The 24,631-nt window shown below is 50.7% G+C and overlaps 1 protein-coding gene across 3 annotated transcripts in view; it reads right to left on the reverse strand.

The window, feature by feature from the left end:
• GGTA1 (glycoprotein alpha-galactosyltransferase 1 (inactive)) overlaps positions 1-24,631 on the reverse strand; it is a 58,300-nt gene that overhangs the window by 5,733 nt on the left and 27,936 nt on the right. For 2 of the 3 annotated variants that reach the window (XM_086683891.1, XM_086683892.1), the window contains exons 2-7: positions 22,535-22,651; positions 15,989-16,077; positions 11,396-11,431; positions 8,829-8,894; positions 8,182-8,280; positions 1,248-1,385 (exon numbers count right to left, since the gene is read on the reverse strand). In XM_086683891.1, coding sequence (XP_086540017.1) covers positions 1,248-1,385; positions 8,182-8,280; positions 8,829-8,894; positions 11,396-11,431; positions 15,989-16,068 — 419 coding nt within the window. In that variant the 5' untranslated portion in view covers positions 16,069-16,077; positions 22,535-22,651. Of the gene's footprint in view, positions 1-1,247; positions 1,386-8,181; positions 8,281-8,828; positions 8,895-11,395; positions 11,432-15,988; positions 16,078-22,336; positions 22,512-22,534; positions 22,652-24,631 lie in introns of those variants that run through there. The other variant, XM_025927765.2, reaches the window with a different exon arrangement.

Below are 24,631 nucleotides of genomic sequence, written 5' to 3' on the forward strand. Positions count from 1 at the left end.
TGAGAGCATTAGGGCTTTCCCCAGGATACGGGATTTACAAATAGGGCTTTCTCCAGGATATGCGATTTACGGCTTGGTTCTGCAGAGTCGCAAACTGGACGGTGAAGCCATTGTGGAGTGTTCTGTGCTTTTGGGGAACACCCGCATCGAATCCCTCTACCACATTCGTGTCGCGGGCTTAGGTGAGCTGAGTATCGCCTCCTGACTCAGAACGGTACAGATTCTCCCGAGGAAAATGTCAAAACGCCAGAGTCAGCTGTCTCTATTAGAGATGCCGCCCAGGTGACTAACCAGGTCACCGTACCTGATTAGTATTGCAACAGCAGTGGCTTCTGGCCTCTGGGTTGGAGGTCTCAGGAGCTTCACGGAGCTCTCCTTCAGGTCCTACAGTGGGCAGAGCCCAAGCTCAGATCAGCCGAGGCCTTTGACACTCTTTGTACAGGCCGAGGGATCAACTTCCCGTGTGGTTTCCAGGAGAGGAACCGGAGGAAAGGCCCACAGCGGGGGTGGGGGAAGAGGCAAATCGAACTCTTGCTTTTGTTTGGGGGAAACAAACCCACAGAAACTCTCCAAGAGAGCAAAATGGGTTACACTTTAAAACTAATATTACGGCTACTAATTTCGAGTAAGAATGATTGCAGCTTTGGAAGGGGGGTTCTAAACGAGGAAATGGAATCTGAATCGGGAACCTCCCCAACGTCTGGAAGAGGAAGTTCTGGCTGGCTGAATCTCCGGGAGCCAAGGAAGGCCCGAGGAACCCAAGGAAGAGCGGTCAGCCATGTTCCAACGTGGAGAACCACCCCTGTTGGGTCAGTCTGGATCCAGAGCTTGCTGTAGATCCTTCAGTCCTCGGTCCTGGGCTTGAGAGTGTAGGGCAAAGAGTGACACGTGTTTGGGCCCACAGCTGCCATTTTTGGAACTTCCAGAGAAAGCCATGGAGGTCAGGAAGGAGGTTGTTGTGGGTGGACTGCGGACTCTAGGCTCGGTGGGTGTAGCAGACATTTTTACCTGCAACCCGAGACCCTCACTTTGAGGTGGGAAGGAGTCGACTCACCTACTATTGTTTTGCTCTGTCAGCCTTTTGGGGGCCTCAGCAGAAACAAGACTAAAACGGTCCTGTTCTCACATTCTCCTATTTAATAATTCAGACAAGGCAGGAAGCGCTCCGTAAGCCCAGGGGGCCCCTCACAAACATCTGGACAATGAAACAAGAAAAGACGGAGGTCGACTTTATTAGGGACACTTACCTTCCGACAGCAAAGACCGTTAGACCCACGGTAATTTTCTGTCTGGCGTAATAATTTTCTAAGATGGCTTTGTTGTAAGTGCCTTCCCACACGACCGGCGCCTTCCATTCGGTCACCGTCACAACATCGGGACGTTTCCTGGTGACAAAACATAGGGCCCCATGAGGCAGGACAGCTTTCCTAAGGTGGGGCAGAGGCTGTCCAAGGAAAAACTGGGGTCAGCTATGATATGCTGAGATTGTCCCTGGATCTGGACTGAGCCCCAGGCAGTTGGCTGGGTGGTGGGACATTTGCAGGGGCAGCATCTTCTGAGTGAGGGACAGGAGGCTCTCAGGTGCCTTTGAAGGCTGTCTTGGGGCCCTTATGGGGGGATCTTACCGGTATCTCTCATTCCCTCTGTCCTCTTTTGCTGCTTTCCTAGCCCTCTTCTTCCTTCTGGATCCCTTCTGCTATCTCCCGGCCCCTTTCTAAACTGCCTGTGGCATCTGTGGGTGTCATTTATCCCTGTGGGTGCCACCTGCACCTAAGGAGGTCCTAATTCTTGACTCGGGAGAACGGCAGAGTGACACTGGAGCCAAAAGACAGCCATCTAGTTTAATCTGCCTTTTGCCGGAAAGGGATTTCTGGGTAAAAACTTGGTGATAGGCCAGAAAGGGCCCCAGACTGAAGGGGATTCCGGTGTTATCATTCGTTTTACAAACAAGGAGTCAGAGTCACCCCGAATAGAAGGGATTCAACAGAGGGCCCCCAAGGCCAAGGCCAGAACATGGGGCTCTAGCACAGACCCTCTGCTCAGACCACATTGCCTCTTTGGTAGGAGAGCAGGGTGGGGGTGGGGGGGAAGGAGAGGCATGTTTTCTGCACTCAGAATGCTTGCAAGGGACTTGGCAAAGCCAATAAAAAAACACAGGAAGCAACACAAGAGCATCGGCAAACTGACCGACTGCAGAGGGTAGACACGCGGAAAGGCTGAGTAGCCGCTGGGGCTCAGCGGGAGGGGGTGACACAGACTCAGCTCTGACCCCCATTTGCTCAGGAAGTGGCTGCATTTCCCCTGCTGGGAGGCAGAGACTGCAACATAGTCATGAGACTTGATCCCCAGTGCGAACGGCGGGTCCCGCCCGTCCCCTTTAGGCATTTGCTTATACTTCATCCACCGAGGGGAGATGGCCAGTGACTGGGGCAAAGTCCTGCTGGTCCCTGCTGGGTCCCTGCTGGCAGCATGCATGTGGCCCTGGCGAGGCTGTTGGGGAGATGTCAGCAAATCGATGGAGCGATGAGAACTCCCCCCACCCCGCCCGCCCCAGTCCTGCACATCAGTGGGGGGAGGGTTTGCACAAAACTGCTCCTATCGCCTCAGCAAAGCTGGGGTTTCCACAGTGAGGTTGGGCAAGGCTGGGTCGACCCCCATCTGGCCCCAGCCCCGGCCCCAGAGTGGAAAAGAGCCTCAGGAAACTCCTCCTCCTGTCCATCTGTCACCAAGCTCTTCGCTCTAATTCTTGAGATGATAATCCCTCCCTTCTGGAGCCCGTGCCCGCTTCCGGCCTCCTCCCTCCTCCTGCACAGCCGAATCGCCCCCAGAGGTGGGAGGGGGGCGCTCCGAGGCTGCTGTCCCGGCCCTCCCCCATCTGTCTGCAGTCTCAGCTTGGCCCTCGCACCCCACGTGTGCTGGCCGCACAGAGAACAGCTGCTCTTGGTTTCCTTCAATCGTGAAATGAAAGCACCTTCACCTACACTTTCTCGTTTAGTGCTTGCAACGGTCCTGCCACATATGTCCATTGTGCAGGTAAGAAAACCAAGGCTGGTCCAAGGTCACACAGCTGGCTGCCGCTGATGGTAACTAAGATCCGCTGAGCACTTCCTGTGAGAGCAGGCACCGTCGTGCTAAGGGCGTCGCCCTCCAGAGGTGCTATGCTGATCCCCATTTTATCCATGAGTGGCACAGAGAGGTTAATTAACTTGTCCAAAGTCACACAGCTAGTAAGGGGCAAAGCCGGTTTTGGAACCCAGGTGGTCCCACTCTGGAGTCCATGGTCTGAGCTATCACCCTACATTGCGGCTTCTATGGACACTTACTCCCTGTGCTGACGAAGCTGGGGGTAAAACCCACGTATGTCATGTTTTAACTTTAAGCTAAGGTTTCACTGAACTTAGCGACTCTGGCATTCTTACCAGTGTGCAATGAGAAAGAGCGAGCTTCTGTTTTGTTATGTTTTTAGTCATATAACCACCCCCCCCCCCACCGCTTTGTTGAATGGCAGGATTTCAAACCACAAAACACCACACACACACATACACACACACACACACACACGCACGCATGACTTACACATCTATAACCAACATTTCTGAACTTAAATTCTCCCCTGTATCACTGCCTCGTTCATTGTCGTCCTTAGTTTTAGCCCGTTGAGGATACTTAAGCAGTTCTGACCCAGCCCGCTAGCTAAGTCTTACAGCTGTGTATGAGCTGGACACGTTGTAAGCGGGTAATACTATTAAAAAACAAAAAACAAAAAACAGGGTGCCGGGGTGGCTCAGTCGGTTAAGCAACCGACTTCAGCTCAGGTCATGATCTCACGGTTTGTGGATTCAAGCCCCACATCAGGCTCTGTGCTGACAGCTCAGGGCCTGGAGCCTGCTTCAGATTCTGTGTCTCCCTCTCTCTCTGCCCCTCCCCTGCTTTTCTCACTCTGTCTCTCTCTCAAAAATAAATAAACATTAAAAAAAATTTTTTTTTCAATAAAAAAAAAAGGAAGGGGAGAGAAGGAAAGCAGCAGCTGACCAGATGTACTTATTTAATATTCATGGTGCACGGGGGCTCAGTACCAGACTTTCACTCTCTCACTTAACCCTCACATTCACCTTATAAAGTGGATGCTATCCTCACCCGCATTTTACAAATAAAGAAAGCAGGGGGAGGCGAACAGAAGGGAGCTGCACCTTCTGCCATTTGATTTATAGAAGGGCCAGACCAGGGCACTCAAGGCCTCACCGCATGGCTACTAAGTTGCTGTCGTGCACACCAGACTGGCTGCGGAGCATGACGGGAGAAAGGAGGCCCCGTCCGACCCCTGGAGAATCTCACAGTCCCAACCGGTGGCCAGCCTGCTATGCAACAGCCCCACCGCTCGGTCCACATCTTCTAGAAAGACTGAGTCAGAAAAGCAGTACCCACTTTGGTTTGCTTGGCCGGGAAGATTCCTTCCAGCGGGGGGGAAGAAAAAAAAAAAAGGTAGCGATATTAAAAATTAATGTTTACTTCAAAATTAAAATGTTCTATTTCCCAGCTGTTAATTATTAAGTCTCACTGGCAGTCCCCACATGTCATTGACCCTAAGGAGCCAGATGACAGCCTGAAAACGCAGGCAGGGGGGGCAGGGGAGGAGCGAGGCTGAGCACCAGATCAGCTGGGATGAGCCTCTGTCTCAAGGAGGCTCAGTCAGCAACATCACCCACTGCCTCCCGCAAACGAAGTGACACAGGGCAGGCCACCCACGCGTGAGAGCTAGTCCTTGCTACCATCAAGTGCCAGAAGCGTCCAAAGTCACAAAGATGGGGCTCTAGAAAGAAGGAAAGGTCCCAGGACAGACTCCGAGCTGCCCAAACGCCTTTCTTCCACGCACGACACCCACCCCGTCAGCCTGTGTGACTCCACTATAGGGCAAAGGCTTCCACGGAATAAAACGGCCTCTATCACCAAAACACACACCTACCGAGGTCACTGCTAGCTTTTGAATCTTACGTACTCATTAACGGGTACAGGATGGGCCCCAAGCGTCGGGTAGAGAAAGCGTTAAACTTCTATCAACATGAACCAGGTCAAAAAAGATGTGTTCAGCGTGTTCTTTACTGAACTCTCGATAGGCATCGGCATGCCAGGGGATGAGCCGGCAAAGAGCCGATGGAAGGAGGGTGGGGCTGTGGAATGCAGAGAAGGAGCCGATGTGGGAAGGACTTTGGAGGAAGGATTAACAGAACACATTAATCAATTAGACTGTGGGGTGGGTGGAGGAAAAGGATGAACCAGAGAGGTATTCCGGACTCTGGCTTGAGGTGGGAAATGAGGACAAGGGTGGGGTAGAACGCGGAAACCCATTTGGGTCACGGGAGACGTGTACAGAGATGTCAGGCGGGCAGTTAGATCCAAGTCAGGGCTCAGGAAATCTTCGGGCTGAAGATCGGAATGTGGAGAGTCACACGCCCCGGTGTCTACGGCCATGGAAATGGATGAGAGCACAGTGGAAGATGGTGTATAAAGAAAAGAGACGAGAATACTGGATGTTGTCTCCAGAAACTCTACTATATGACGAGGGAGAGGCCCTTATGGAGGAGACCAAGAAGGGAGAATAGAGAAGGAGGAGGGAAAGCCAGAGGATGTGTTGTCACAGAAGCTAAGAGAGCTTGATGTGGAAATGTGTGCACGATACCTGGTAATGTATTGTAGGTCGTCTACATGAGAGGATACATTTATATGGATATATTTATTTGTTCATTCAATTGTGTATCTAATCGTTCACTCATCTAAGAAATATACTTTGGTGCCCTGGGAAGGCTTAAATTTGGAGCCTCTTCAAACCAATAGTCTTTAAGTATCTGCTCACCATTTGTGTGGAGGAAAAGCTGAGCCATGCACGGGGGAGAGTGGGGAGTGACAGCTGGTGGCCACGATCGGGCTCTCCTCTTTGTCTCAGCCCTCACCCCGCCTCCCAAGTCCCGCTCCCGGAGCACAAATGCCACGGTTAAAGTATACCAGCCTCCTGAGAAAGGAGCTTGGCGACTACCTCTTGCTCATCTAGCCCACCTTTTGGTGGAGGTCTCCCTGTCCCCCTGCCCCAAACACACACACATTAAGGGGCTCATCAAAGCGACAATGCCTCCATGTTCTTGTGTTTCCAGTAATGGTTTAGTATCTCACAGATGGCCACCCTGGTGCCTAGCCCATTGAATGACACATGGGTGGGGGGTTGTGGGGGGAGGGCAAAATTCCCATCCTTCCACACTAGTGTGACCCCCCTCCCCCCAAACAAAAAGAGAGCTTTCCAGAACATACTCAGTCTTTCCAGAGCTCACTCCCCTCTTACCAGAATAGTTGCTATTCTCTCCCTGTCCTCCTCCTCTATAGCTCCTCCTGCCCCCTTTCAGACTCCTCTTCCTTCACTGGCCCCATAAGTGCTGACATCAGGATGTGGTTCTAGTCCCCTGCTTGGATGACCCCCTCACTCTGATGGCTCTTCACCCCACATCTCTACCACACATCTTCCAAGGAGCTCAAGGGCACCGCTATAGACTGACCATCTGTGCCCGCCCTCCAGAATTCCTACGTTGAAACCCAGTCCCGGGTGTGATGGTATTTGGAGGTGGGGTCTTTGGGAGGTGCTTCGTTCATGGGGGTGGAGCCCTCACTAATGGAATTAGTGCCCTTATGAAAGAGGTCTCAGAGAGCTCCCCGCCCCTTCCACTGTGGGAGCACAGAGAAGATGGCTGTCTGTGACCCAGGAAGTGGGCTCTCACCAGTCACCAGAGCTGCTGGTGCTTTGATCGTGGACTTCCCAGCCTCCAGAACTCTGAGAAATACATTTCTGTTGTTTATAAGCCATCCAGTCTGTGGTGTTTTGTTATAACAGCCCGAAGAGACTAAGACAGGCCCTCTGTGAATTTCTGTCCCAACGCCCCACAAGTACCTGAACCCACATACATCCCTCGTAGAGCTCATCCCCTGCTCCGACCCCTAGACCTGGCTGTCTTCCTCCGGTCCCTATCCTGGTCAATGGCACCACCCCCCACAAGTCTCTCAGGCTTCAAGGTCATCTGATGATCCTGGACAGCTCCCGCCTCTGTACTCCCCAGACACATTCTTCTAAGTCCGATCAACCACGCCTCCTTCCCGGTTTTGGCAAATACTACTCGCACGTCTCCTGCCCCTACAAGACCAGGAACTTCTTGAACATAACCTTATGGATTGATTCCTCCTATCTCCTGTGCCTCACACGACATCTAGTACAGCATTTTTGACCACGACTCCCAGTGAGAAATGCATTTTACATCGCAACAAAATGCATGCACATACACATATACACAGAAACAGTAATTCAACCAAACAGTGTTTATCCTTCCACTTCATGTGATGCCCTCTGATTTTCTACTTGGTTTCAATTTTTTTTTTAAAAAGCCCATTTTGGGGGCGCCTGGGTGGCGCAGTCGGTTGAGCGTCCGACTTCAGCCAGGTCACGATCTTGCGGTCCGTGAGTTCGAGCCCCGCGTCAGGCTCTGGGCTGATGGCTCAGAGCCTGGAGCCTGTTTCCGATTCTGTGTCTCCCTCTCTCTCTGCCCCTCCCCCGTTCATGCTCTGTCTCTCTCTGTCCCCCAAAAAATAAATAAACGTTGAAAAAAAAATTAAAAAAAATAAAAAGCCCATTTTGTCCCATGAAGCTAGTTTCCTGAACATATTAATGGATAGTGACTGGTAGTTTCAAAAATGCCAGCTGGCAGATCATAGGTGTTTGATAAACATTTGTCGTATGATCGCCTAATGATGCATGCACGGCCCCATGAGAGTTTTCATCATCATTGCCATGTTTTCAGATGAGTTAGCTGAATCTCAGAGAGGATTCTCCTGCTCCGACCCTACATGCTGTCGTTTTCCACAACACCTCGTGGTCAGTGAGACCCCTTCCAGCCTCAGGATTTTGTGATTCAGCTGCCGCCTTCCGACAACTGCTGTCAGAATCACTGTGCCTCTGCTCAAGCATCTGAGTCAAAACATCCAGACTCTGGGATTCTCATCTAATCTATGGTGAACGTCTGACAGATGCTAAGACTCTGTATCCCCAATCAGGAATGTTCTCAATGGCATTGTTGCCTACACAGTCCCCGCCACCTCCGACGGGGGCTAATGGATTTATTGCACGTGGCGAGACGCTTCTTTTCTTACTGTGGATTAAACCAGTCTGACAGCTGAAGTTCTTCGCTGTTTTCCTTTCTTTGTTCATCTCCCTTGTCTACGGCTTCCTCTTCTGGGTAACTGTGGGTCCTACGTACAAAGGGAAAGCAAGCAGAGTGAGACAGAGGTGGATCTATGGCGTCGAGACAGCCCACGAATGGCTCGTGAAAATGCGCTCCGAGGCGGAGAACATGTGCAGTGAAAAAATGTCTGGAGAAAGCTTCATAATACGAAACGTTTATTCGTAAACACACACTGTTGGTGAACAGGCTCAGGTCTCCCCTTTTCTGTTTTTCTTCCGAGTCAGTGCAGTTAGCAATTTAGTGACCTAGAACCTTCAGGTTATTTCAGGGGGCAAGGGAACTTGCTGGAACAGTCCTCCTGTGATAGATAGTCTTTCCCGCAGCCGAAACTTCAGCCCAAGCCCCACTCACCCCCGAATTAAATGGACAAACGTGACCATAACCCCCAAGCTTCAATATACTCGTCCCAACCAGGGAATAGATTCCTTGTATGACTTCAACAGGCCAAAAAGACGAGTGACCGTGAAGGTCATGACCATGAGACCATTTTGTTTTGACTCTGTAAGCGTCAGGTGGGTGGACAAACACAGAGGGTCACCCCATCCATCACCTTACCTATTGTTAAACCAGCTTGGAAACCACCAGCCCTTCTGCGTGCTGCTATCACCCACCTCTGGGTTTCTAAGAAATGAAAGAGATGACAAACATTTTTAGAAGATGAGGCAGTCCCAGACTGGGTGGAGGCAGGGTGGGGGTGGGGTGGGGTTTCCAAACTCTTCATGGCAGAAAATTACTTAAATTTCCTTCCTTCTTTCTTTCTCTTTCTTTCTTTTCTTTCTTTCTTTCTTTTTCTTTCTTTCTTTCTTTCTTTCTTTCTTTCTTTCTTTCTTTTGTTCTTTCTTTTTCTTTCTTTCTCCCTCTCTTTCTTCTTTTCTCTCTTTTGTTTGTTTGTTGGTTTCTCTCTCTCCCTCTCTTTCTTTCAGTTCAGAAAACAGAACTTCAGTTCATAAAACAGGAGTGAAGCTATTCTCTACCGGGTGATGAATGGAAGTGTTGAATCACTATATTGTACACCTGAAACAAATATAACACTGTCTGTTAACTAACTGGAATTAAAATAAACACTAAAAAAAAAGAAGAAGAAAAGAAGTCAAGCTTCTCTAGATGAATGAGGGAAAGATACCCCAATAGCGCCTGGACCTCTCCTCCGTGGTGCAGCCCCTTGTGCTCAGCTCATCCAGGGAGCCCCGGCAGGGAGAGAGGAGGCAAGAGGAAATAACAAGTCGGGGAACACTGATACATAAGCCTGGGACATGGGTCTGCCACTAACTCGTGGTGTAACTGTGACGGACCTTTTCCCTCACGGAATCTCGGTTTTTTCCTCTGAAGAGTCAGATATGTGATAATAATAAGGATGGTGACAATCACAGTGATAATAAACCGAACATGGAGGTGGAGGTGGCTTTGAAAAATAAACGAAATAGCATACATCAAAGAGCTTTATCAAAGTTGAAAATTGCTGTAAAAAGTTGTGATCTCAATTAAAAAAAAAAAAAAAAAAAGACCAGTGTATATTTCCAAGAATGATCTCTTTTGCTAAGCTAGAGTTCAAGTTGCTACAAAGGTCAGCAGTGACAGCCTCAGGAAATCTGAGGGTCTCTGAAGCAGAAACTCAGGAAACTGTAATCAGAAGCCACCCTCACCACCCACATGTGGAAATTTCCAGACTCTCTCATTGTGAGAGTCTCTCCAGGGAGGGGACTTTCTGGAGAAGGGGAAAGAGGGGGAAGGCAGGGGTGCAGTGGCCTGTGGTTGGACAAATAAGACAGAGAGCCACGAACAGGCTTAATAATATTAAGACACATGTTTTAGGGGCACCTGGGTGGCTCAGTCAGTTAAGCTCAGGTCATAGTCTCGTGGTTCGTGAGTTCGAGGCCCGCGACGGGCTCTGTGCTGACAGCTCGGAGCCTGGAGCCTGCTTCGGATCCTGTGTCTCCCTCTCTCTCTGCCCCTCCCCACCCCAAAATAAATAAACATTAAAAAAAAAAAAAAAGAAACCTGTTTTAAAGCTCATCTACTTTCAGGAGGTGTGTCAGATGCTTGACTATTAAAAAGGAGTGGTCACCATACGCAGGGAGACAACAGAAGACTTAATAAACAAAAGGGAACAGAAAGAGAAATATTTACTTACTCGTGTAGGTATTTTCATATGAGCCTGGTCACCCCCAACTACTCGTGAGAGTAAAGGTTTCATCTTTATGTTCATTTTATAGCTGAGAATTTGGCCAAGTGGGGTTGGGCAAATTGCTAAGATCCCACAGAATGTAAGTGCAAAAGCCAGGATTTAACACCAGAGAATCAATTATATCAGAAATGAAGGCTGACGAAAGTATAAGCAGTTAAGCACAAGACTTTGCTCTGAGCTTCCTGGCAGCCAAGCCAAAGATCGAGAAATGAAGGCTTGGGCTCTGAGTGGCTCAGTCGTTAGGCATCTGACTTCGACTCAGGTCATGATCTCACGGTTCGTGAGTTCGAGTCCCGCATCGGGTATGCTCGAGCCCCGCTTCAGGTGAGCCCCACTTCTCCTTCAATCTCTCTCTCTTTCTCTCTCTCTCTTCCCCCTGCCCCTCCTGGGATTCTCTCTCTGCCCCTCACATCGTACTGTGGGATTCTCTCCCTGCCCCTCACTTATACTCTCTCTCTCTCTCTCTCTCTCCAAAAAAAAAAAAAAAAAAAAAAAAAAGAAGGCTTACATAGTTCTCGCTGCCTTTGGCAATAATAATAATAATAATAATAAATACTAGTTCATCGGGAGACCTTAACTTCTTTCCTGGTCCTTTGTCTCAAAGGAATTTCTTGCAAGGGTCTTTATAGAACACATACTGGGCAGCATAATGAAAAATATCTATCCTGATTCTTTTCATCAGCAAGGCAGAACGTTCTCCAAATGACACCACTTAAACCCGTGATGAGAATCAAGGGCAAAACACAAGTCACAGTTCTTGTATAAAGGCCTGCCTAGGGAATGGGAGGCAGGTGGTCCAGATCCCTGGGAAACCACCCTTCCCCTCTGCCCTTGACCGGAGCTCCCCTACTTGCCGCGGTGCTAAAAACGGGCTGTAGGGGGTGCCAGGGTGGACACGGGAGACATCCCATACATCTCTAGAATTCAAAGCACTTACTTTGAGTGATATATCCACAAGAAAGAGCCTTCGGGGCTGAAAGCAAATGAGAAATAAAAACATATCATGTTACTTTTAATTCCGAGAAAAGCTATTTTGCAATCATTACCATTGATGCCCCCCGGCTGAGCTGAGAGCCTGGGTTTTGTCTACTCCTAGGTTTCTACTTTTCTTTGAGGTACAGCCAAAGGTATCGAGGGACTGGGTATTTTCAGTGGCAGTCCCTTCAGGGTTGTTCAGAGCAAGGGGTGGGAAAGAGGTTACTGGAGTCTCTCAAATCTTCATAAAAAAAAAATAAGAAAAAGGTGAGACCTCTCCATTGGCTAGAGGTGGCCTCACTGAGGGAGGGGTTCCATCTCTGAAGCTAGTGGAGGCAGTGAGTTGGTCTGTAGGGACCTACAAGGCTGGGCCAGGGAATACATGACTCCTCCGTTGAGCCATCTCTAGTCATTCAGCAGATACTTGCTGAGCATAATTACGTGCCGAGTACTGGGCACACAGCACTGGCTAACACAGACACAAGACCTATGTCCATGTGTCCTTGTGCTACACTCAAACTAGCAGGGAAGGCACACCCTATTCAGGCAATCACACGGCTACACGACCTCAAACTCCAAGCTATTGAAAAAAAAAAAAAAAAAAAAAAGCATATGTACTCCAAGCAGTTAACAGGAAGACCTGGAAGGCTTCCTGGAGGAGGTGGGAATGTTTGAGCTGAGATCTGAAGGATAAATGGAGTCCAGGTGAAGGGGATGTGAGAAGAGTGTTCCAGACAAGAGTGAAAAGATACACAAAGACGGTGAGGAAAAAAGGAGGCATTTAAATGTGCAAGAAAGTGGCAGAGAAGTCACCGGAAGCCAGACCTTGCTGGGGCCTACTGGGGATTCTGCCCTGGAAGGGTTTTGGGCAGGGGAGGGACAGGGTCTTGCAGGCAACTGAAGAAGGTCACCGGAGATGAGATGGCGGGGGTGAGGAGTGAATGTGGGTGACCCGTTCGGAGGTGATGGCTGTCGCCCAGGCACAAAGCAAGGCGGCCAACCAGATGGAGAGAAGGACTTGAGAGGCATTTTGGGAGGTAGAGTGGCAGGACTTGTCATATGGCATCACTCCACTGCTCTGTGCAGGGAAGCTGTGCCCCAGAGCTAAGCCTGGTGCCCCCTTCTCCTCCCTGTGAATAAACGGGGGTACAGCCTGGTAGGAAGAGTTCTACACTTGAGCTCAGGCACCTGCCGTGGCTCAATTCCTGCCTGGCCCCAGTTTTCTCAACCCTGAAAAAAAAAAGGGGGCTCACAGTTGTTTCACACTCTGTAGTCTCTTATCCCCTCCTCCTGCCTTCTCCTCATGGCGGGGCGGGGGGGGGGGGTCCTGCATCTCCTTGTAGGAATAAAATGCATGCTTTGTCACCACCTATGCTTTCTCCTCTGAGCCCAAGACTCAAGGACCACGCTCGAAAATTTCTTGTTCCTATACTGATTCTGACAATATCCATCAGAGCTAACCCTTAGCCAGGTACCCTTCTAAGCAACTGACATAGATCAGCTCATCGAAACCTCACAACAATCCAGTCTTCTCATCCTACAGAGGCGGAAGCTGACGCACAGAAGCATTAAGCAATTTGCCCAAGGTCCTACTGCTGGTGAGGAGTGGAGCCAGTATTTGAACCTGGGGGATCAGACTCCAGGTCCTACAAGAAGTGGAAGGGGGAGGGGAACGGAGAGGAAGAGGGGGAGGGTCTGCTGCCACCCATTACTCAGATGGCCATCCTGGCACTCAGGGCACTAGCTTCTGGATTCAGCTTTGCGACCTTGTCACGTCTCTTTACTAACCTGTCCTTCGTCCCCTCCTCTCCCAGAATCCTTCCGCATCTCAGTGGTCGCAGCAATAACATATTCATCCTTCAGGGCTCACATGCCATCTCCTCTGTGCCTTTCTTGATATGATCCTAGCCTGGCACATAGTAGGTGCTCAAGAAACAGTTGTACCTAAGTGCAAACAGTAGATCCCCCTCCAAAGCCAAATATAATCTTAGCCTCCTTAACTCTGACAGTTCCTTTTCTCTACCCTGACAGTCTTCCTCTTCTACCGCTGGTTATTTATATGCCTATCTTCTTGCTCCGTCTAGATCATAACCCCCTGAGGGTAGGACTTGCACTTGTATCCCTGATCGGTTGATGGGCTCCATTTAGTTATTTTGAAATCCTTTTTAGCTCGGTGCTGTCCACCTGTCTAAGGCTAGTGCCCTCAGCTCACCTCAGGCCATCACATGGCCAATTCACAAGGTGCCACAGGGTTTGCTGCCTTTTATGCCTCTTGCAGACATTCAGTAGATGCCTCACGTTGAAAAATGCGTGCCCTGAGTCTGGGTGCCAAACCATGGCCCCGGAGAGCGGCCAGAACCCGCTCCAGCTACCGTGTGGAGAGTGCCCAGCACTCCAAAATCACCCTCGTTATGGGAGGTCAGTGCCAGAATGCACACTGGGGTCTTTGGCTCCCATCTTTTAATTTTGTGAACCACCCAAAATATGGAAGTACGACTCTGGCTGAGATTCCAAACACCAAGCTTAAACAATCAAGCATTCAGAGCTTGTAGGTTATCAGCACAAGGATCTCAATCAACTCAGGGCAGGGACTCGAAAGACTGTTTGTTCTTCAGTTGGATTCTTCCAACCACTAGAGCTCTTCCTTCTACTTGTCAAAACCCCCTGTCTTGTTCTGCCCTCTGGAGCAGAGGAAGAGGAGGAAGAGGAGGAGGAGGAGGAGGAGGAGGAGGAGAAAGAGAAGGAGGAGGAGGAGGAGAAGAAAGAGGAGGAGAAGAAGGATGAGGAGAAGGAGGAGGAGGAGGAGGAGGGAGAGGAGGAGGAGGAGGAAAAGAAGGAGGAGGGAGAGGAGGAGGAGCAGGGAGAGGAGGAGGAGGAGGAGAAGGAGGAGGAGGAGGAGGGAGAAGAGGAGGAGGAGAAGGAGGAGAAGGAGGAGAAGAAGGAGGAGGGAGAGGAGGAGGAGAAGAAGGAGGAGGGAGAGGAGGAGGAGGAGGAGAAGGAGGAGGAGGAGGAGGGAGAAGAGGAGGAGGAGAAGGAGGAGAAGGAGGAGAAGAAGGAAGAGGGAGAGGAGGAGGAGAAGAAGGAGGAGGGAGAGGAGGAGAAGGAGGGGCAGGGAGAGGAAGAGGAGGAGGGAGAGGATGGCAGCTAGCATTCACTAAGTGCTTATTAACTCCCAGGCATTGCCCTAAATGTTTTATATACAATAACTTACTGAATCCTCCCAATGAGGTACCTATGAAGCAGGTACTATTATTATCCCCTCATTTTTAAAGAGAGGGAAACTGAGGAACAGAGTTGCTGAGTAACTTGCCCAGGGCCACAGAGGAGGTGAATGGTGTCACAGAACCAGTTCCAGGCAGCCCAGCTCCAGACTCCAGACAAGATATTTCCTCTGCCCTCAAGTACCCAAGGGATCCCAGGGTCCCTGCACCTGACTCTGAATTACCTTGCCTCAGGACTAAGTATGTCCAGTTTCCTCAATTCAAAAGACAGACGGGGTTTGTAGACTCCTTGAACTTGACCACATCCTAGCTTGTCTCGATTTTGTTAAAATGAGTTGTTCAGAATGAAACAGAATAACGCTCCAGAAGGGGTTAGATCTACTCTGCACTCCAGGGAGTAACAGCTCCCACGCTCTGGAGTCTTCCTTCTACTGATGTACTTAAAGGTACAGATCCCTTTTTTTAGTAGCCAAGATGGTCCTGCAGGCTTAAGCTTTAAGAGCAGAAGGAATTTAACTGTTAATCCAGGCTGTCACCTTTAACTTCGGGGCTACTAACGGGCTTCATCATGAAAATATTAGTGGTGTCAGGACAGCTCCCCCGCCCAGAATTGTGTTGTGGACTTCTTGGATAAAGTTCCTCCTAAGTCAAAGGGATCATGCATTTTTGTAGCTGTTTGCACAGACTACTTTCTGTCAGGAGCCTCTCCAGCTGGAATCTCTGAGACGCTGGATTTTCCAAAAGCACAGAAGCACGCATATTTGGGGGGGAATCCACTGATGCATTTGAAAACTCAGAAGTGTTTCATTCATTTTGCCTTCCAGAGTTACAAAACAAAACAAAACAAGACAAGACACCCAAGCATGTTAGCCAGGCACAAATGAATCACTAGCCGCTCAGAGTGGATCGTATAGCGAAAGTCAACAACTTAAGTTATGCCTTTCAACCCTGAAAATATCTTAGAATTGGAAGATGTGGGGTGGATTTCTCATGGCATTCCTGTCTGAAATTTCTTAAGGTAATTTCCACAGCTCGTCATACCAATGATGAAAGTTACATTTGGGCTTAGGATGGCCTCGCTGTTTCTGCACATAACCCACCCAGAACAGCAAAGGTACAAAAGTCAAGACATTAGGAATGTGACAGGAAGGAAGGGGATTAATTAGCCAGAAGGTACTTGTCGATCTAATGATTTTAAATATAGTCCAGGGCTCAGGGATACAGGAAGGGTGGAATCTCTTCTTCATTGTTAATCTCAGTTTTAATTTCAACCTGGTCACGTGGCTGACACGAGGAGACTCAAGTCCAAGGTGGGTGTCACACTCCACAATTACCTGTTGATATATTCCCAAAACACAACAATTACAGTCGAGACAACCAGCATTGACAGAATCACTTTTCCTTTGACATTCATTATTTTCTCCTGGGGAGACAAAAAAAAAAATAAGGAGAAAGGAAAAAGCAGATTAAATAAACACAAAGTGAGGCATGGTTTTCTAAGAAAGGCTGCCACCTTCAGAGAGGAAAAGCTCATAAATATTTAGCTAGCACGAAGGAGTGCCATTAGCTAGCTCAATGGCAAAGTAGTAATTCAATGAGTTGGCAGGGCCGCCCGGGTGGGAAGGGGGCTTAGGTCACTCTGGCGCTGAGAGGGAAGGTATTGCAACTGATCCCGGTCCGCCATGGATGTGGGTGGGCGAGGGTGTAGCTAGAAACCGTTCCCATGGACCCTCGCTGCCTCCTGACCCAGATTATGGGAAACCATCCTTTCCCTGGCTCTGCTGCCGTTGACATACTGACCACAGGCCCCATCCTCAGAGGGGAAGACAACCCTGGTCCCTTAAAGTCTAGGCTCTCCCATTCTCAGCCCCATCCGGCTTTTCCCCACCACACCCACAATCAATCAATCAATCAATCAATCAGTGCACGGTGGGTACTTAAATATGTCTTGATCGCTGCATGAAGTCATGGTTGGAGAGGGGCTGGGTGCCAGGTGGGGAACGACAGGTTGCAAAGTACTTTAATTTGGGCGGTGAGGGAAGACCTTGCTGGGGAGGTGACGAAAGCTTCCCAAGGGATGAAGACAGAAGGCAAAAGGACGAGAAGTGCAAGGCAAGTCCCACACTTGGGAGCAAACAGATCTAGATCGGGACTGTGCCCACCCGTCATAATGATGAGATGTCTTCACTCCCAGAGAAGGGTGGATTTGGGTGCCAGCCCTCATACACACAGAGCTGGAAGACCTTGAACATGGGGCAGCTCCTCGGGTCCTCATCCACAGCTCCAAAAAGCTCCGAGGACCAAAGGCCTTTTTATAATTTATTTGGCACCAAGATCCTAACTGATATGAGGCTATTTATAATCTTTATCCCACTTGGTGATGCTGTTCACATGTTTCTTTGCAGAAATATTGATGGATTTCATTACGTCGTGCAGCATAATACACAATTATGGGCGTTCCATAATACACGATATATTATCTGCGCCCCCCAAAATTCTGAATCCCAACATACCTGGCCCCAGAGTTTCAGAAAAGGGATTGTGGATCGCTAACTGAATTGGTTCCTTCATCTCTAAAACGGGGACGGAAGTGGTGATGATCGCAAGAGGTAACGTCCACAAAATGCTTCACATTGCGCCTCACACTATATACATGCGCCCCAAAATGCTAGTTCTGGTTACCAGGCTGTTGGGAGGCTCCAATGGGACAGCACGGTGCCTGGTACTCGGTAAGAGCTCAAAACGTATATGAGGAAAAGGAGTGAGAACGTGTTAAACAACGAGGTGCAAATAAATGCAGATCGGGGACTGTAACGGTTTATCCATCTGTTCGGTGCCACAGCCTGATTAAGAGCTCCTGGGAAGCGGGAGGCACCCGGAGTTTCTCCGATCGAGCCCAGGGCCCTGTTACAGTCCTGCTACAATACCTGTGTGTGCGGAGGAGGTGACAACGTTGCATCCTGAGCTTTATCAATGCCACCTGCTGAGGATCCAACGCCAACTGCTTCCCGGTGGAAGAAACACTGAACGCTAAACCGAGGAACGCCCCAACTCCCGGCGTGGAGAACAATGACACGCTGGGCAGCGCCCAAATCAGACACACCTCCCAACCCCCTCTCCCAGTATGCGCATAACTTTTTAATTCCAGAAACTAGCATCAGAGGCAACTCTCGAAGCCCATATCTTTCTGGAGATCGCTTGAACCTGCTTATGTTTTGCTGGAGACTTACGCCTGGAGGCCAGGTGGGTGAGCCAATACCGGGTCTCTTTTTGTTGTTGTTTGTTAACTTTCTTTATTCTGAGAGAGACAGAGAGAGCGAGCGGGGGAGGGGCAGAGAGAGAGAAAGAGGGAGCATCCCAAGCTGGCTCCACGCTGTCAGCACAGAGCGTGATGCAGGGCTCGAACTCACGAACCTGTGAGATCATGACCTGAGCCGAAACCAAGAGTCGGATGCTCAACCGACTGAGTCACCCAGGCGCCACCCCCCCACCCCCCACCCAATACTGCGTGTTTTAGCAAGCCACTAGAAATGGGTGTATCCATGCTTCCTGGGATCTGGAATCCAAGTCCCCAGGGAAGGAAGGGTTGGCAGGGTGGCCAACAGAGCTTTTAAAACATTTTCATTTCTCTCTCTGGACACAAGTGAGGCATTTGGCAGTCAGCACGGTCTAAAAGTCCTTCTCTTATGTTTCTGTCTCAGAATTTTCAAAACTGTATAATTCTGAAAATTGGTGGTTGGCTATCTGACCCACCAAGCAGGAAATGTGGGATGGCTTCTACATTCCTTCGTGTAAGGGGTAGAGCACGGAAATGGGACCTGCTGAAAACTGACACCGTGTCTCACACGGGGGAGTGTAGGTCTAGGTCACCTGGGTGCCTCCTTTCCCAAGATTTAGCCAGTTCTGCCAGAATCCACCCCCCCCCCCACACCTCCCAGGCCTTCTTGTCACACTTGTGATTTTTCCCTAAGTCTGTCCTACCCCAGGCACGGGCTGCCCCAGGGCCAATCCTAGACAGCGACCCTCACAACGGCTCCCACGTGAAGTGTGACCCATAAATTAATTCTTCCGTACCCACCCCATCCTGTGCCCCCCACCCCAACAACAACCACACACACACGCACCCTTCAGAGAATCTCAGAATTACACCCCAACTGGGCTAAGTCAAGGTATTCCTTCCAAACTGAATTCCTCTCTGAAAGGAATTCTGGTGAACCATGTTTTCTCCATCTTGTGTCAGGGGAAAAGGTAAACGTCTCAGCTGAACAACAGAGCACTCAGAAACTCTGGAAAAGCCATTATTTCGGGAGAACGGGAATTGGGCAGGGAGAAAGCAGTGCTGGAGGAAAGCAAACCTTCCCACAGGTTAACAAATCCTCCTGTCTGCCTCCGATTCCTCCCCCGGCCCAGGGAACCCAAGCCCTCCTCCCTGCGAAGCTGCTTCTGCGAGCCTAGTAGCTTCTGGAATGTTGCACTGAAGTCAAGAGACTCAAAAGGATCCAGGTCAGGTAGTGACAAGTGTTGCACAAGAACACAACTCAGGTAAGGGGACAGGGGAGGGACACAGGCACCAACTGGGTGTTCATGACCTTGGACAGAACTGGAGTTCTCCACACCCCCCTCGGGGACGCTCAGACCCGGGAGGAAACTAGACCAGCACTGAGACTCTGGAGTCAGCGGTCCTGGATGTCTGCCTTGGGTGAGTAGTCTGAGCCCCTAGTTACATATACAAAATGGAGCTTGAAACACCCTCCTCCGGGGTTCTAGAAAGGACTGAAGGAGATCGTGTATACGAAGCACATGGTGCCTGGTGGTCAGAAAATGCTCCACACCTGGCAGCCGTCAGGACACTGATGCTTTCTAATGGGAGAGTTTCTAAAATGCGTACTCTAGAGCAGAGCCGTGCTGTACCTGAGGGAGTCTGGGTCCCCCAGAAGAGTCAAGGGTGAGCCCACCCCCCACCGCGAACTGTGACTGTCCTCAGCGCTCCCTCCCCACTGTCTGCAGCCTGGGACCCGGCTACTCATCGCGTCTGCCCCCCCTGCCTGGTGCTCGAGGCAGGCGGGCAGGCGAGGAAGGGGAGGTTCATAGGTGTAGCGGACCTACGGGTCAGCCCCAGACCCTCCACAAAGCCGGCTTTGTAACCCAGGATCACGAGTTTCTCTGGCCTCAGTCTCTCCGTCTGTGAAACCAGTTTTGTGGACTTAACTTCCCACGACGGGCTTTCCATCGATGGACCCGGGACGTGGAAGAGAAATCAAGCAGAGAGCTGGAAGTCTCGGCTTACGAAGGCGGTTCACTGAGACCCACCGGGAGCTCCTGGTGCCGTGGCCCGTGTGGATTCCTTGACGCGATGACAGCATGGCGGGAGCACCAACCCGCACGCATTGAGCGCCGAGGCTGACTTACTCAGAAGCTGATGAAGCCTGGGCATCCTGCCCCCTTGCGAGCCGGGACCTGACCTTCTGTTGCGGGTGGGGGGTGGGTCAGGAAGGCCTCCTAGAGGCAAAGAGTGCTGCCGCTGTCTGAGGGGATCATTCCAGCCTTGGGGCCTGTCCTGGGGCTACAGGTGGGGCCGGGGGACTGAACCCACTACCTGCCCGCCCACCTGGGTCCCAGTAACAACCTGTCCCACAGGCGCCCTGTTGGGCACCCAGGAGCGCCCCCCTTGGGTCCCAGGAGGAAGGGCTCGAACCCCATGCTGCTCTGTGCCCCGCTCAGGGGCCACCTTGTGCCTGACCCCTGCCCCATCTAGGATCAAAGAGCTGGGTTCTCTGGGTGAGAAACAGCCGAAAGATTTACAGATGCGGCACCACCAACACTAAGTTGTGAAGCTGGAAGAGACATTTCTAAAGTCTCAGTGATAAGAAGGAAGGTCGATTCACCAGGCCAGAGGCCAGACGGATTCGTCTCCCTTTGGTCTCTATTGAAAATGATACTGCAGAATCATCCTAACACAAAGAGGCCATCCAAGACTATGCAGCCAAACGATGACAGGTGCATTAGACAGCTAAGCACTACTAATGGTTTTTATAGTGTTTTCACATCGTTTTATTATGACGTCGTTTTCCTGGGTCTTTTCCTGTTTGAAGTATTTGTCAGTTTTTGTTATTTGCTGTGGTATCTCTTCTCATATCCTAGTATTCACTTCCATGCCTAATACTGTGGGTGCAGCTCTGCCTTCTGTCTCTTGAAGACGGCTCTGAAAACGGAATAAACGTCAGGCCCTTGGACGCTCCCCAGAGGAACTAGGCCAGGCCCCGGGCCAAATGTTTTCCCAGTAGTCTCTCCACTAAGCCCCACGGTTACCCTGTGAAGTTACTCTAGTGTCATCCCCGTTTTAAAGATAGGAAAACAGAGGGGCGCCTGGGTGGCTCAGTCGGTTACGCGTCCGACTTCAGCTCAGGTCATGATCTCGTGGTCCGTGAGTTCAAGCCCCATGTCAGGCTCTGTTGCTGACAGCTCGGAGCCTGGAGCCTGCTTCGGATTCTGTGCCTCCCTCTCTCTGTGCCCCTCCCCTGCTCACACTCTGTCTCTCTCGAAAATAAAGAAACATTAAAAACAAATTTTTAAAAAAGATAAGGAAATAGAGGCTCAGAAAGATTAAGTAACGTGCCCAATGTCACACAGCATAACTTGGTGGAGATGGGATTCTGGTCCCGGGAGCTGGGCTTCAGTGCCCACCCTTGTGAACACTCTTTTCTCAATAAGCATGAAGGTTCACCCGTGGACTAATCACCTGGGCCTCTCTGGCACATCCTCTCATTTTGCCTTTCTTGATTATCACGTGAGAGTCGCTTGGGTCACAACTGACCCCAAGCTGGCCACTCACAGGCTAGACTCGCTGAGGGGCTAGCTTCCCCGGACCAGCTTGAGCCTCGGCAGGCGCCTGCTGTGTGTCGGCTGGGGCCTTCCTCGCCCCCCGCCCCCCTTGTTCATCCCTCGTCACGGCCAGAGTCCAGAGTCGTGGCTTTTGGTGGCGGAGACTGAGGTTTAACACAGACTGAGGTTACTGCGTTCACCCAGAAGAACCGGGGGGAGGGGCGGTGCTGACTTTGAAAAGCAGACCCTTGGCCTCGCAGGCCCAGCTCTTGGAAGGGGGTGGTGCTGGGGGGGTTCCGGAGGGGAGTGCCACTTTCTCCGCACCCCCTGCTAAAATGGTGGGCATCACAGGGAAGAGCTCCCCATTGGAAGAAACATGGTGCAATTTGTGGGGAAAAAAAATAGATATGTAGAAAGCTGCTTCCAGTGATGTTTTCCATTATGAGGGTCAGAGTAAACACAGACGGAGGAAACAAAGAGTCAGGTCTCAGACTAAATACACAGCTAATTGTCGCTCCAGCCATCACAAACGGAACAACCTGTTCTCTGAAGTCCATCTTGTGGTGACTTTTCTTGAATCCCCTCCAGGAAATCTGAAGCCTGTATCCAGCCAGCTTTTCCTTACTGCCTGGCTCCGGAGTTACTGTGCAAGGGTTTTTTTCCAAGAGAAATAAGGTAAACGAAGTGTCTGCACTGCCCTGAGGGGGCTCTGCCTCAACGTCAGCCCAGAGCCCTCCTGCCTCCGCATTGTCACTCTGAATCCTGTAGAGAAAACCCCAGGCCGTGGCCACACCAGCCAGCCACAGCCCCGTGAGGTCCTGCCGGGGGGGGGGGGGGGAGCAAAATAAAGCAGAACTTACAGTGAAACCTCTGAGCCAGCATCCCACCAGCTCCTGCTTCTAGACGGGGGAGAGAAGGACTTTGTCTTCTTCCAGAACTACTGAGGGCACCAGCAAGAGGGGCAGGGGAGACGAGGTTCCTCCCTGCCAGACCCTGCTCACAACTCCCCCATGGACCCCGACAAGGCAGAAGTAAATCATTCCAGCATCTCGACATACCTCATCGTCTGCTTCTCTCCCCGCAGAGTAAAAGGCAGAACAACAAAGTTCTATTGAGCTCCGCTCTGCAGAAGGAGGCAGGGCCGGGAGGAAGGGGAAGGTGCTGTGTTCCAACTCCTGTCAAAAGAATAAACAGCTGTTTCAGGAAGGGGGGGGGTGGGGAGACAGATCCCGTAGCAGCCAGGGGCTTTGTTCCTCGCTGGCCCCGGGAAGTGGGCTGTTTATCAGGCCTGTTGACTCCGAGGTACATGCCAAGGCAGAGACGTCTCTCTCTGGGCCCACGAACGGCCCAGCCTCCCTCCCCGAGCGAAACTACAGGCCCAAACTAGGCCTGGCGTTGGAGGAGGCAAGGCCACCACCCTTCAGAGGGACACACAGGCCGCCCACGTCACCCACTCCTTGGCAGAAATGGGAACTGTTCTGAATCCAAACAACCCCAAGTAACTACTATAAGGAACAGCCAATGAGAGGTCTAAAAAAAAAAAAAAAAAAAAAAAAAAATGCAGGGGTGGGTGGGGTGGGTGAAGGAGAGAGTCCTCAAGACTCTAGTCGAAATGCCACCTGAACGTTCCTCAAGGTTGAGCCTCTCCTCCACATCTTTTGAACCTCGGAAGTTGTTTTGTTTGAACACTATTTTTATAGAATGTTATGAGATCTCCCGCATCGAAAACCGAGCTATAAGAACTTTAAAAGGTCACGGAGCCCCAACCCTGCGCTTTGGCTGAATAATGCTTAACCCTTCCCACACCCACCTCCTGCTCCTAAAATAGAATTTTCCAGCTGGAAAGGACCTTAGAACAGTGGATTTCTCAAACGTCAAAACAGCTAGAAACTTTTATTAAAAAAAAAAAAAGAAAAAGAAAAAAACCCACAGGAAGTCATTCTCAGAACCCCACCGTGCAAGATGGAGTGTACAAACTGCTTTGGCCGAAGCAGGGAAAGGAAGCGCAAAGAGCCCCCCGCCCCAACCCCAGCCCTCCCGAGGGGCCCCACACCCCTCACCTCCCGCGAGGATAGTCTGGCAACCCCAGACTTAGAAGAGGGGGCCAAAGTCCAGGAGCCCCATCAAGTGATGCCTCATCTAGCCACTTGCAGCTTGCTGTTAACAAAATCTCACAGCCCCTCCTCCGGGGGCCTGAGTTGTTTGACCACAGCGTTCAGCACCTGAAGTTCCAACAACATGCTTAAATCTAGTAAAGCTGAACAAAAGTGCACCTGGCAACCCATCACTGCACTGTTGGTCTGGACACCACGGCAAATGTGCATAAGCCCACCAAGAGACGCAGACAGCAACGTTCCCGGCAGAGCAAAAACTGGAAACAACCCCAAAGACGATCATCGGAGCAGATCGGTAAGGCCCTAGAGCGGGATTCCAGGCACAGCAATAAGAATGAGCCAGCTGTAGCTGTTAGCAGCCACGGGATGGATCTCACACTCATCATGTGCAGAGAAAGAAGCCTTGGATGAGTCCCTTTATGTAAAGCTCGAGAACAGGCAAATCCGTCTGTGATGCTGAGATTCGGAAGGGGCCCAGAGAAGCTCCTGTGGGGCCGGTCATGCTGCTGCTTAAGTCGGGTAGTGGATACACGGGGGTGTCCACTTGGTGAAAATTCATCACAAATGCGCCTTTTCTGTGTGAATGCTAAGAACAGAAACCAACAGAAAACTTTCTGCTGAAAACTGCCTTATCTGCCTTATTCTGTCTTCCCCTGACCCTGGCTCGAGGGCCACAGGCCCTACTTTTTCCTTCTTTTGGGTTCCCCGCCACAAATACCAAGCATCACCGAGCACCTCCCTACGGGTCCAGGGAGGATTTGCTGCATTACGCGATCTAGAAATCTGGAGCGATTGTCAGTGTGAAAGGGAAAGATAGCAGAGCCTAGACGCTAAGATAAGCTGGTCCTTTTCACAAGCAAACGCCTCCCACAGGTCAGAAGGGGCTCGCACTTCACGATTTGCAAAATCAGCCTCTCTCGGTGATCCTCGGGGTCACCCACAAAGCGGTCGGGGAGCAGAAGGAGGCTCTGGGAGTCTCAGTGATTTGCTCAAGGTCCACAGCGGGCGAGTCGGAGGAGCTGTGCTTTCTCCCCTAAGCTG

The sequence above is a fragment of the Puma concolor genome, chromosome D4 (genome assembly GCF_028749965.1).
Source record: "Puma concolor isolate L17-30 chromosome D4, mPumCon1.1.hap2, whole genome shotgun sequence".
NCBI classification, from domain to species: domain Eukaryota; kingdom Metazoa; phylum Chordata; class Mammalia; order Carnivora; family Felidae; genus Puma; species Puma concolor.